This window comes from Tachyglossus aculeatus, chromosome X1 (genome assembly GCF_015852505.1).
Source record: "Tachyglossus aculeatus isolate mTacAcu1 chromosome X1, mTacAcu1.pri, whole genome shotgun sequence".
Lineage (NCBI taxonomy): Eukaryota > Metazoa > Chordata > Mammalia > Monotremata > Tachyglossidae > Tachyglossus > Tachyglossus aculeatus.
In genome coordinates this window covers 12,692,059-12,704,849 of record NC_052101.1, presented here as the reverse complement: position 1 = coordinate 12,704,849, position 12,791 = coordinate 12,692,059, and the positions used below count along the sequence as shown (strand labels likewise).

Here is a 12,791-nt window from a genome sequence, read left to right as displayed (position 1 = left end):
CCTCTGACTCCAAAGCCCAGGCTCTTTCCACCCTATCCCATCCCTGGGTCAGTAAGTCTCATACAATGACCACCTTGTAACCTCCCCGGTGCTTAGAACAGTGCTTCACACGTAATAAGCACTTAATAAATCAATCAATCAATCATATTGAGCACTTACTGTGTGCAGAGCACTGTACTAAGTGCTTGGGAAGTCCAAGTTGGCAACATCTAGAGACGGTCCCTACCCAACAGTGGGCTCACAGTCTAGAAGGGGGAGAGAGAGAACAAAACCAAACGTATTAACAAAATAAATACAATATTTACTTGTACCATAAATACTTACAAACATATATACAGGTGCTGTGGGAAAGGGAAGGAGGTAAATGCCATTATTATTATTATTATTATTCTAGAGCTCTGCACATGGCAAGCGCTCAATACCATTAATTAATTGATTAATTTGTGTCACTTGCAGTGGAGTGACACAAATTAGACTTTTAGACTGTGAGCCCACTGTTGGGTAGGGGCTGTCTCTATATGTTGCCAATTTGTACTTCCCAAGCGCTTAGTACAGTGCTCTGCACACAGTAAGCTCAATAAATACGATTGATGATGATGGAGTGACCCGTGAGGCCCAGTTAGATGAACTGGTAACCCAGTAGTGAAGCGGGATGCCTTCTCCACTGCGAGCCCGTTGTTGGGTAGGGACCGTCTCTATATGTTGCCAACTTGTACTTCCCAGGCGCTTAGTACAGTGCTCTGCACACAGTAAGCGCTCAATCAATACGATCGAATGAATGAAGGCAGTTTGGGATGGGAGTTGACATTCTTTTCCCCTTCTATGAAGTAAAATTCTTTTAGACTGTGAGCCCACTGTTGGGTAGGGACTGTCTCTATGTGTTGCCAATTTGTACTTCCCAAGCGCTTAGTACAGTACTCTGCACATAGTAAGCGCTCAATAAATACGATTGATTGATTAAAATAATAAAAACGGACTAAATAAAAATCCAACACAACTGATGACACAGCAAGAGTCGGATCTCGTTTATCATTCAGCTGGCGCCTCCATGTGGCTCTTTTCAAACCACGGCTTGATTCGATTCCTATTTTCCGCAGAATTTGATCCCTGGGGTGATCAATCAATCAATCAATCATATTTATTGAGCGCTTATTGTGTGTAGAACACTGGACTAAGCGCTTGGGAAGTACAAGTTGGCAACATATAGAGACAGTCCCTACCCAACAGTGGGCTCACAGTCCAAGCGGCGTGGCTCAACGGAAAGAGCCCTGGCTTTGGAGTCAGAGGTCATCATCAATAGTATTTATGGAGCGCTTACTGTGTGCAGAGCACTGTACTAAGCGCTTGGGAAGTACAAATTGGCAACATATAGAGACAGTCCCTACCCAACAGTGGGCTCACATTCTAAAAGGCTCACGAATCCCGGCTCCGCTACATGTCCGCTGTGCGTCCCTGGGCAAGTCACTTAACTTCTCAGAGCCTCAGTTACCTCAACTGTAAAATGGGGATGATGACTGTGAGCCCCGCGCGGGACAACCTGATCATCTTGTACCCCCCCAGCGCTTAGAACAGTGCTTTGCACATAGTAAGTGCTTAACAAATACCATTATTATTATTATTGTGCCCTAACAGAATGATTTACCATAGAGTGCGTTGTCCTAAACTAAGCAGACATGCCAGATGATCCCTCTAGTAAATCTCAAGCAGCATGGCCTAGTGGATAGCGCATGGGCTTGGAAGCCAGACGGCCTGGGTTCTAATCCCAGCTCTACCGCTTAATAATAATAATAATGGCATTTATTAAGCGCTTACTATGTGCAAAGCACTGTTCTAAGCGCTGGGGAGGTTACAAGGTGATCAGGTTGTCCCATGGGGGGCTCACAGTCTTCATCCCCATTTTACAGATGAGGGAAATGAGGCACAGAGGAGTTAAGTGGCTCAGTGGAAAGAGCCCGGGCTTTGGAGTCAGAGGTCATGGGTTCAAACCCCGGCTCCGCCACTTGTCAGCAGTGTGACTTTGGGCAAGTCGCTTCACTTCTCTGTGCAAAATGGAGATGAAGACTGTGAGCCCCCCCATGGGGCAACCTGATCTCCTTGTAACCACCCCAGCGCTTAGAACAGTGCTTTGCACATAGTAAGCGCTTAATGCCATTATTATTATTATTATTATTAAGTGACTTGCCCAGAGTCACACAGCTTACAATTGGCGGACCCGGGATTTGAACCCATGACCTCTGACTCCAAAGCCCGCACTCTTTTCCACTGAGCCACTTGTCTGCTGTGTGACCTTGGGCTTACTTTGCACATAGTAAGCGCTTAATAAATGTCATCATTGGAGTCAGAGGTCATGGGTTCAAATCCCGGCTCTGCCAACTGTCAGCGGTGTGACTCTGGGCAAGTCACTTCACTTCTCTGGGCCTCAGTTCCCTCATCTGTAAAATGGGGAATAAAACTGCGAGCCCCCCATGGGACAACCTGATCACCTTGTAACCTCCCCAGCGCTTAGAACAGTGCATTGCGCATAGTAAGCACTTAACAAATACCATCATCATCATTATTATTACTGTTATTATATTCTCTATGCCTCAGCGTCATCCTCTGTAAAAATGGGGATGAAGACTGTGAGCCCCACGTGGGACACGGGCTGCGTCCAACCTGATTATTTTGTATCATCATCATCAATCGTATTTATTGAGCGCTTACTATGTGCAGAGCACTGTACCAAGCGCTTGGGAAGTACAAATTGGCAACATATAGAGACAGTCCCTACCCAACAGTGGGCTCACAGTCTGTATCTACACAGTATCTACACAGTCTGTATCTACCCCAGATCTTAGAACAGTGCCTGACATTTAGTAAGTGCTCAACAAATACCAATCAATCAATCGTATTTATTAAGCGCTTACTGTGTGCAGAGCATTGTACTAAGCGCTTGGGAAGTACAAGTTGGCAACATACAGAGACGGTCCCTACCCATTAAAAAACCACACAAAAAAACAACTCTCAAACACCGGGTTTGTCCTTAAAGATTGAAGAAACCACCTCTCAAAAGAACAAAAAGCAGATCAAGGTCCAGGTCAGCCTCCATCTCTCTTAAAAATTCCAGGGAAACCAGTCTCTCCTCTCACAAATTGTCTAACAGGGCTGGAGCCCTTCTGGACTGTGAGCCCGCTGTTGGGTAGGGACCATCTCTCTATGTTGCCAACTTGGACTTCCCCAGCGCTTAGTACAGTGCTCTGCACACAGTAAGCGCTCAATAAATACAATTGATTGATTGGTTGGAGATGGGAGGAAAGCACCATTCTCCTCCCCAGCCTAGGCTGAGCAACTTACCTGGAAAAACCCTGGAGGTCATAGCGGCAAGAGGGAAACTAAAGGGAGGGTGGCTGATCTCTACTACTGTTCTAAACGCTTAGGAGAGTATAATGTCATAGAGTTGACCGAATGATCCCTGACCACACGGAGCTGACGGCCTAGAAGACGGCTTATCATCATCATCATCGTCAGTGGCATTTATTATATGCTTACTGTGTGCAGAGCACTGTACTAAGCACTTGGAAGAGTACAACAGGGTTGGTAGACATGTTTCCTGTCCACAAAGAGCTTGCAATCTAGAAGAGAAGGCAGGCCTTAACATGAAAATTTGTAGTATATAATTTGTAGTTTTGCACATAAGAGCTGTGGGACTGAGTGTGGGATGAATATCAAATGCCCCAGAGTCACAGATCCAAGAGCGTAGATGATGTAGAGGAAATGGGAGCTGGGGAAAGGAGGGCTTTAATCAGGGAAGGCCTCTTGGAGGAACGTGACCATAATAATGTGACCTTAATATCTTCCCAAGGGCTTAGTACAGTGCTCTGCACACAGTAAGCGCTCAATAAATACGACTGAATGAATGAATGAATAAGCACCCTTACCAGAAGAGACGCAGAAATGCAGGTCACAGGAAAAACTGAAGTTACAGTATTACAGGTTATTTGGTGTCAGGGAGAGGAAAAAGCAGCAAGAGATACGGTAATCTAGACGTTCAGACGAACATACGCAAGAAGTCCTTAGTTTTCTATTCAGATGAACAATCTTACAGTCCCGGGGTGGGGATGAGGGTACACACTAACCCCCTCGTCCCCCCCACCCCCGTTCATTTCCTTTCCCCTAGAAATGCTGGGTTATATTGTAGCAAAGACATGTAAAAAACAAAAAGGTTTCCGAAGGGAAATAGGCCTTCCTTAGAGCACATTTTACCCAGGTGGAATTGTCTTTTGCTCCAGCTTCTACTTCCAAAAGACCTAATTATGATGTTCAAAAGCAAGAGGGCTATTTTCCAAACAACTTAAAAACTCTCTCTTTCAGGAGGCTGTGCTTCTTTGACATGCATTACCTCGACATTGCCACTGCCACGCATTTATTCCACACTCTTAAATAGTATTACCTCGCAGACCAAATCAGAACATATGAGTCTCTCCAACCTTTAGTTTTTAAAATATGTACTCAAGCCGGAAGAGAGTTAAAATAAAACATTTATTTCCAAAGATATCAATACGTAACAAACAGCGTTACAATCATAGAAGTTGAAACAAAACTTCTCAGTTCATGGAATTCAAAGTTTGTTTTTTTTAAGTCCCTTATTTTTCTTATAAATAAACATATATGCACTTTTACTCTTTGCCTCAACTCACTGAAGGATACAGAAATGACCTAGGAATAAATGTGTAACATCACAATCTTTTCCAAAGCATATGCTCTGGGAGGACACTACAAAGATTTCACAGCATATTTCAAAAGCCGTAGGCGGAAAGATCCAGAGACTTCAGCAGCGGTCAGAAGTTTTGAAAACTTCCGATTATTCTCCCAAATCCAGAATACTCCTTGCGTTAATGCAGTTTGCTGTGTAGCCCACTACCGTCAAGATTTTCCCTCAGGATTCCTGCCACTTTCTTCCCTTAAGCCCCCCAAATCCATCCCCATAGTTTCCAGGTACTAATGGATTCGAGCTAACAGCTGAGCCAGCGGGAAACAGGATTTCAGAGAGCCAAGTTCTGTTGCAGGGGATGAAAGAGAACTTGTAGATCAAGAGGTTTACTGCTAAGAAAAGAGCATTTTCCCTTCCTTTGAGTGCTAAGGTGACTTTTGATAGATTTTTTTTTCCTGTATCAGTCTTCCCAATCATCAAGTTTTTACACTTTCATCGTGTTGGCTTAGGCCAACTGTCCACACGGAACTCAAAAGATCGGTACTCAGAGTTAAACAGCCAAAGGCTTTAATGGTGGAACTGGAGGCCTGTCACAGGAATTCTTCTCGTTACCCTCTCGGCAGTGATAAATTACAATTTTCACAGATCATCCAATCTGTCATTCCCAAGTGGAATCCTGACCCCAACCTCAGATACGATCACTTTCCTGATAAGAAACAAATTCTACTGATTTTCTTGATCATTTTCACCACATTCGTAGGTCGGTGTGGGATAGTTCCTTCATCCAATCTTTTATAACGAGCTTCTCCAGAGTGCTTGTAAGGCTAACGAAATGCTTGCTATAATGGGCCTGGTTCTCACTGTCTCTATTACCTAGGACCCAATGTAATTTCTGAGAGGAGAAAGAACCAGGATAAAATGGGAAGGATTGGCTTACAGACAAAAAAAATGCAGTAAACATAAAGACAAACGGCAGTACACGTTACGGATGGAGAAATGCAATATATCTGATAAACACATTAGAAGGCAAGCTTTTTTTTTTCTAACTACGGCTATTAAATTCCCTATTTATAAATGGAACTCTTTTCTGAAATCCTGTTGATCTGGTGAGAACAACACAAACCTGATTCATTTTCCTGAGCTGAAAGAACTAATCTTTGGAGTAGTTGATTCTCTAGGCAGATTTACAGCACATTTCCCCTCTCCCCAGAATCTCGTAAGCAAAAACAATTTATTCGGAGGACAGCGATGCACGCCAGTTGCTGCTCACTTAATTGGTCAAACCCAAGTAGCCAACTCTATTCTACCAACATCATTTTGTGCTCCACTTTCATCCAAAAATTTAACAGGAAAACCTGTTCCTTGGCAATTACACATTTTTCCTGATTCCTATCTCCGGCACAACTATTCCATGATCTGGGAGGTGACCACTTAAGCTTGATACACGCCATTTCTAACACTGCACTTTTGGATTAAAAAAAAAAGTATGGCTTTTAACAATTAGTTTCAAAATGTTTCTTTGCTCAAAAAAATGGAGCATCGTTCTTTTGTATTTTCCCCACTTGACTGGGATTCTCAATTGTACCCTCAATCCAGCCCCAGATTGTACGCTGAAAACTTTCTTCAGTGGTTTTGGGGAGAGTAGTTTCTTCTAATAAGAGAGATGAGTGAAAGTAAGGTGAAACTGGTAGGTGCATTCTTGTAACGGCAAAACACGCAAAAATCTTTGCTGGTGGACAGAGACGGCCGTTTCGTTTCGTCTTGCTCACCAGCTGGCCACAGCAATACCACTAAGATGCGCGCTATAATCAAACTCCACTGCAATCCAACCCTGAATTGTCCTGGCTGTAGAGGTCCAGTTTGGGAAACAATACAGACACTGGAATAATTGTCAACAGCAAAGGATAACAACGCGTAAAACAACATTTCCGAAATACCTCGGGGAATTGAACCACGCATGTAACGCTCACCAAAGTTATGCAGGGGATTTTGTGAAATTAAAGCTCTGCTTTATTTCGAAGGTCACCCAATCATCACCATTTGAAAAATTCAAATTAGTGGCGTGAAAAACCCGAGTTAAAATCTTACATGTCTTAGATTTTGTTTTCTTGCTCTTTGCTGAGTAAAATAGGTGAGTCATAGTCTGCTGAGGCAGCTGCCCTAAATGCTTCCCACCCACTGGTCAACCGTAACTGACTAAGAGCAAGAAGAAATAACAGATGTGGGAGGGGGAGAAGTGGCATTCCCAGGACCCAGCTAGATAAAGGATATTAATATTTCACGGTAGAGAATCAGAGAGTATTCGCAAAAGGCCGGCACTACATAAGACCGGTTCTCTAGGCAGTGTCGAACAGTGTTAAATGACCACAGCTCTGTCGTCCAAGGTTCCTTCAACCCCTTCCGCTATCTCCGTCCCCTCCCGTTTTCTCCATTCAAACCCAAATGACAAAACTTAAGACTTCGTTTTTACATAAAAACGGAAGAGCTCTTTGTCCTCGCCCACAGCCTAATGCTGCCATAGCCCCGGCTGTTTTGTTACGGAAGAAGAGTGGAGGTGTCCTCACTACCCTGCCTCTAGCCCGGATGGTGCTGGCCACTCTACACACCAGAGGGAGGAAATGAACGAAGGGGCAAAGGGAGAAAGGCGGGACACGTCCTCAAGGTCGGTCCGGGGTGATGTATTCCCTGACGCAAACCAGGAAGATTAGGGCTGGTTCCACTAAACCTCTAACTGAAATTAGCGAACAAAGACACTCCAGCCCAAAGGGAGAGACAGAGTAACGGAGAAAATACAAAATGACTCATCTCAGTTTAGCCTGGCAATTTGCTCCCTGAATTGGTAGGAGACGGAGGAACCATATAAAATGCCTGTGCATTATAGCAGTATAACCAAAGCCCAATTAATTTATAACATCTAGCTTTTTTTTTTATTGTCAGAAGAGAAACCAAGCCCACATTACCTAGAATGACAAAAGGACAGGGAAAAAGAGATTCACATACTTTGAACACATGTTCTGGATAGGCTTTCCTTTTCTTCTGTGGATTCCTCCACATCAGAGCCATCTTTGAAAGAGAGTTCATGTTCTTCAGTCACCGTGGCAGTTGGCGTTTCACCTCTCCGAGTGCTTAAAGTCTCAGAATTAGTATTTTCTTCTTTTTCCTTTGTTTCGGCAAAAACCGAGGCCTTTTCAACAGGATGGGGGTTTCCGGCAATGCATCGTTCCACAGTAGGGAAGGCATCAGGGCCTCCGTCCAAGGAGCCACTCCTAAACATCAATTCCCCAGGATGAAGGCAGCTATTTTTACTTCTAGTGCCTGAGTCTGTCTCGCTCTTGATTTTCTCAGGGTCAGATGTGCTGGAACATTGTGGAGTTTCTACCGCCGTGGGTATTCCCCTCTCTGACGTAGGCTTCGCAACTAAAATTCCTTTCCATTTTCCAGGTTGATGAAGCTCGGCGTTGCACTCCTCTGCAGGACCGTCACTCCCTTGGACTGATCTAGTCTTCTTTTTACATACCGGGGTGGCATCGGCCTTACCTAAGAGGCTCTTCCTCTTGCCCTTGAAAAGACTTACTCTTTGACTTAAATGAGGTGGACTTGGTGATGTCTGCTGAAGCCCAGACGCAAAAACCCTGGAAATGAGTGCTGTCCTTTCATTTAGGTTGGCAGGTGAGAAATAGTCATCGTATGACGCGTCCTCACTGTTGGATGTCTCACTCCTGGATTTACTCTTCGATTGGGATGGGACTTCAGGTGCCCCCTGATGCAGGATGGCTGCGGTCAGATTCATAGAAGGCCATTTCCCCCTTGATCTTTCTTCTGCATCAAGTTCATCGGAAGAAGTGGATGCGTTTAAGTGAGCCGAACAGTGATTCATTTTATTTGTCAAATTTTTGGGGATGGGACCCTTCGCCCGCCGAAAAGGATGGCTCTTTGGGGTGGCTACACTTGGGCCTAATGGATCTCGGTCGACGAGCGTTCCCTTAGAAATTCCTTCCGATCGCCCCCTTTCCACATTATGCAGTTCAACTACCAGAGTGTGTTGCACACCCTCTTTTCCCTTTGTTCTCTGCTCTTTCGCTCGTTTTGGCGTTACCCAACTTAGATCGGTACTGGATGCCGCTGCAGACTCCTCCCCTGGGTTCAACTCGGAAGAAGTGATCTGAGCATCACTTTTAACTTCACGGCTGCCTCTGAACGATTTCTTCTGTCGTTCGCTTTTAATACTTCCCGGCAAATCGTAGAAACTTGAGTTCAAATCATCGACAACGGGCTCTTCTGCAAGATATTAATAAATCACGCCAACATTAATTACAGAGGAAAGAAGGAAAAGAGTCCAAGGTAGACGGGGGACGTTGTTCAGTTTTCCGGCTTACTCTGCAACTTCATGGAAGGGAACTTATCCCCATTCCCGATTGCCTATTTCTGAATGGAGAATGGATGGGACAGACAGGTGGCTTAAAAGGAAGGACCAGGAAGGAGAAGGATCTAAACAAGTTGGAAGGTCTCAGGAATATAACTGAGAAAGCTAGAGTGCCACTGGAAACCCTCAAAACACACTATTAAGTAAAAAGAGGATTCAGTTGGTTTCCGTTATTCTGGAAAAACACTCAGGTGCATACTATCAATCGATCGATGGTATTTATTGAACGCTTACTAAGTACAGAGCACTGTACTAAGCACTTGGGAGAGCACGATAAAACATAATTAGCAGACACGTTCCCTGCCCATAGAGACTTTACCGTCCATTACAATTTAGTTCCAGATACGCTAAAAAAAAAATCCCCCCCACCCCCAAAACCCACAAGCCTTTATATTTCTATTATACAAGCTTCAACTGCTGAATAATTTCAAAGTACGTTTCAGGCCTATTTTGTCTTCGACCTCTTCTCTCAGTTATCTGACTCACCGACTCCAGGATGAAGCAATCAATCTTACAGTTTCCGAGCAAGAACTCGATCTTACTTTTCAGGTGGTCACAGTGGGGACTGTGGTTTCTAACTCAGAAAACACACACGTGTACGGATGCACTGCGTGCACACAGACACACACACACTCTGAAGGATCAGTCAACCGACACTGACTGTGTAAAGAAAACTACACTAGGTGTATTGGAAGAGAGCTATCAGGCAAGAATGCCCCAAATCTCGTAAATGGTGCTGCCCCAGAGTACGCTTCACGTGAAAGCTTGAGACCACTCCGTGAAAAAAGGTAAAACGAGTAACACCTCATTTCTCTATTTAGTATCTTTCCAATCTTTAGACATTTCTGTTTTGTGTCAATGCCTTGAGACCCTCTGTTTCGGTGTCCCACCCCCTACCCTATTAACACGTTCCATGTGTTCCTCAGATACTTTGATAAAACAGTATTTCCTTAATTCTGCTTTCGCTCCCAGTATCGTACCGTTTGAAGTGAACACGGAACGGTTTATGCAAGATCACCGGGGGATGGGGAAACAATTGATATTGTGCCAGGAGAGCAAACTCCTGGGGGAAAAAACCCTGGGAACACAAAGGAGGTTTGCCTCAAGTGTTTTCTCATGCCCTCTTTCCAGCAGGGTTCTGGAATACTTTGAAAAGGAAGGGAAAACAATCATTTTTCTCCCAACTCATTCACCCTTTAATTGATTTCCGTGTGAATCAGTTACGATAGCCCTCATATCGGAAATATTTGAGAACTCCTCCCCTATGACCTATGGGACTAAAGCTAATCTGAAACTGGTTCAGTTTTATCTGGAAACCTGTACACTGACGTAACAAAATATCGGTTTCGTGAGTGTGTTTGTTATTTACCTGAATGCACAGCGTTAACTGAAATATCAGAGGATGCTCCACATGCAGGGGAAAGAGAATTAAAAACAGGCTCTTCAGACACTTGAGATCCTAGAAAAATAAGATTAAAAAGATTTGCTAACCTTGGCATAAAAACATTCTGATCCGAGGCATCTAATGCTTCACATCAACACTCAAAACAAAATATATCATCAGATAGGGTTCAACCACCTTGCTGTGCAGAACATACCCTCATGACTAAATCAATTTACACTTGTACTTTAAATTTACCATTAACAGCTCTAATGCCATACTGGCAATACAGCAGGTATAAAAAACTGAAATGCTCCTACAATCTGTTCCTGACAACTAAAGGCCAAATATTTCTGTGACCATAAAATAATCATTTATGATTTAGTACAGCACAGAGCTGTCAAACCTTTGGGCGGGAAGCAGTGTTGAAAAATCATTAGCCCCCAGGAGTTTTCAAATTGTAAACTGCAATTTCAAGGTTTCATCTAAAAAAAATGACCCCACCCTGTATCTCTCATTCATTCAATCGTATTTATTGAGCACTTACTGTGTGCAGAGCACTGTACTAAGCGCTTTATCCAGGTGCCCCCACACCTTAACATATATATGAACTGCAATTCCAGTGTCAGCACTGAAATAATTAGTAATTAGGACCCTTTTCAACTCTTATCTATCCTGCATCCAGAACAGCAATCCATTCTAAGAGGAAAGATTTCCTGAAACCTTATCAGAGAAGCTAAGGATACAGCCTGCTCTGATTCTAGGAGTAAACTACCATTTAGCACCCAAAAAATCAATGGGACAGTTGGTAAACCTCACATTTAAAGTTTTAGGTTGGCAATTCACTGAGGAGCAAAACCTGATATTACGTTTTTTCTAATTTGAGACTCTCATGAGCCATTTTCCCCTCTCAGGATCGCACCTGGAGAGTTTCCAGTCCTCTACCAGTCTCGGCTACGGGAGGGAGAGTCAAGCAGAGGCCTACCCATTCCATTCCTAGCTTGGCCAGTGGTCATCATCAATCATCATCAATCGTATTTATTGAGCGCTTACTGTGTGCAGAGCACTGTACTAAGCGCTTGGGAAGTACAAGTTGGCAACATATACAGATGGTCCCTACCCAACAGTGGGCTCACAGTCTAAAAGGGGGAGAAAGAGAACAAAACCAAACATACTAACAAAATGGTCAGCGAGTGGAAGGCCATCTGCTACAAGTCAAAACTCAACCGTGCTGGGAAGCAGCAGCGTGGGAGAGGGTCGACGGCAGAGACTCGAGTTTAAGGCGCGGAAGAAGGCAACAATAAACCACTTCCATATTTTTACTCAAGAAAACCCTACGGATACACCACCAGAACGATTGCAGGTGGAGATGGGGCGTTCTGGGAGAGATTCAATCGTATTTATTGAGTGCTTACTGTGTGCAGAGCACTGTACTAAGCGCTTGGGAAGTACAAGTTGGCAACATCTAGAGACGGTCCCTACCCAACAGTGGCCTCACAGTCTAGAGACGCGTCCATGGAGTCGCTACGGGTCGGAGACGACTCGACAGCATAAGACAAGATGAGCCACTTACCTTAGTCTATCAGGAATTAGATGTATTTAGCTTTTCCAAATACATCTCTGGGCTAGGATTCCACAAACGGTGCTAAAAATATCGAGTCACTTTACCAACCCTTCGATTGCGATGCAGAAAGTCTGAAAGACTGATCTCACGTTACCCTGAGTCGATGAAGCAAGTGTCTTTCACTGAAGCTCCCCGGCGCTGAAAGTGCACCTGAAAACGGGCCGCTTGGGCTGCGAGGCATTTTTAGCCGGGAAGGTCTTTTAAATTTAGTGACTTTTTAATCACTGCCATCTTTTGCGAAACGGCCAGTCGATACATTAAATGAATCAAGAGGAGAGCAAATTAAAGGGGGCTCAGGTTACGAAAGTCTTGCAGATCTGTTAGTGGTCAAGGACTACTGGGAGGAAAAGAAGTGGAGGCAGGGAGGACAATCCCTCCCCCCGGCACCCGACTCTCCCGGAGATCGTGGCTCAGTGGAAAGAGCCCGGGCTTTGGAGTCAGAGGTCATGGGTTCGAATCCCGGCTCTGCCACGTCTGCTGTGTGACCTTGGGCAAGTCACAACTTCTCTGAGCCTCAGTTACCTCATCTGTAAAATGAGGATTAATACTGTGAGCCCTACATGGGACAATCTGATCACCTTGTATCCCCCCAGCACTTAGAACAGTGCTTTGCATCATCATCATCATCAATCGTATTTATTGAGCGCTTACTATGTTCAGAGCACTGTACTAA

General features: G+C 44.3%; 1 protein-coding gene across 1 annotated transcript in view; it reads right to left on the bottom strand.

The window, feature by feature from the left end:
• MCPH1 (microcephalin 1) overlaps positions 1–12,791 on the bottom strand; it is a gene marked incomplete at its 5' end in the record, with an annotated part of 367,307 nt that overhangs the window by 328,555 nt on the left and 25,961 nt on the right. Inside the window, one exon of the mRNA XM_038771659.1 lies at positions 7,691–8,968. Coding sequence (XP_038627587.1) covers positions 7,691–8,968 — 1,278 coding nt within the window. The remainder of the gene's footprint in view (positions 1–7,690; positions 8,969–12,791) is intronic.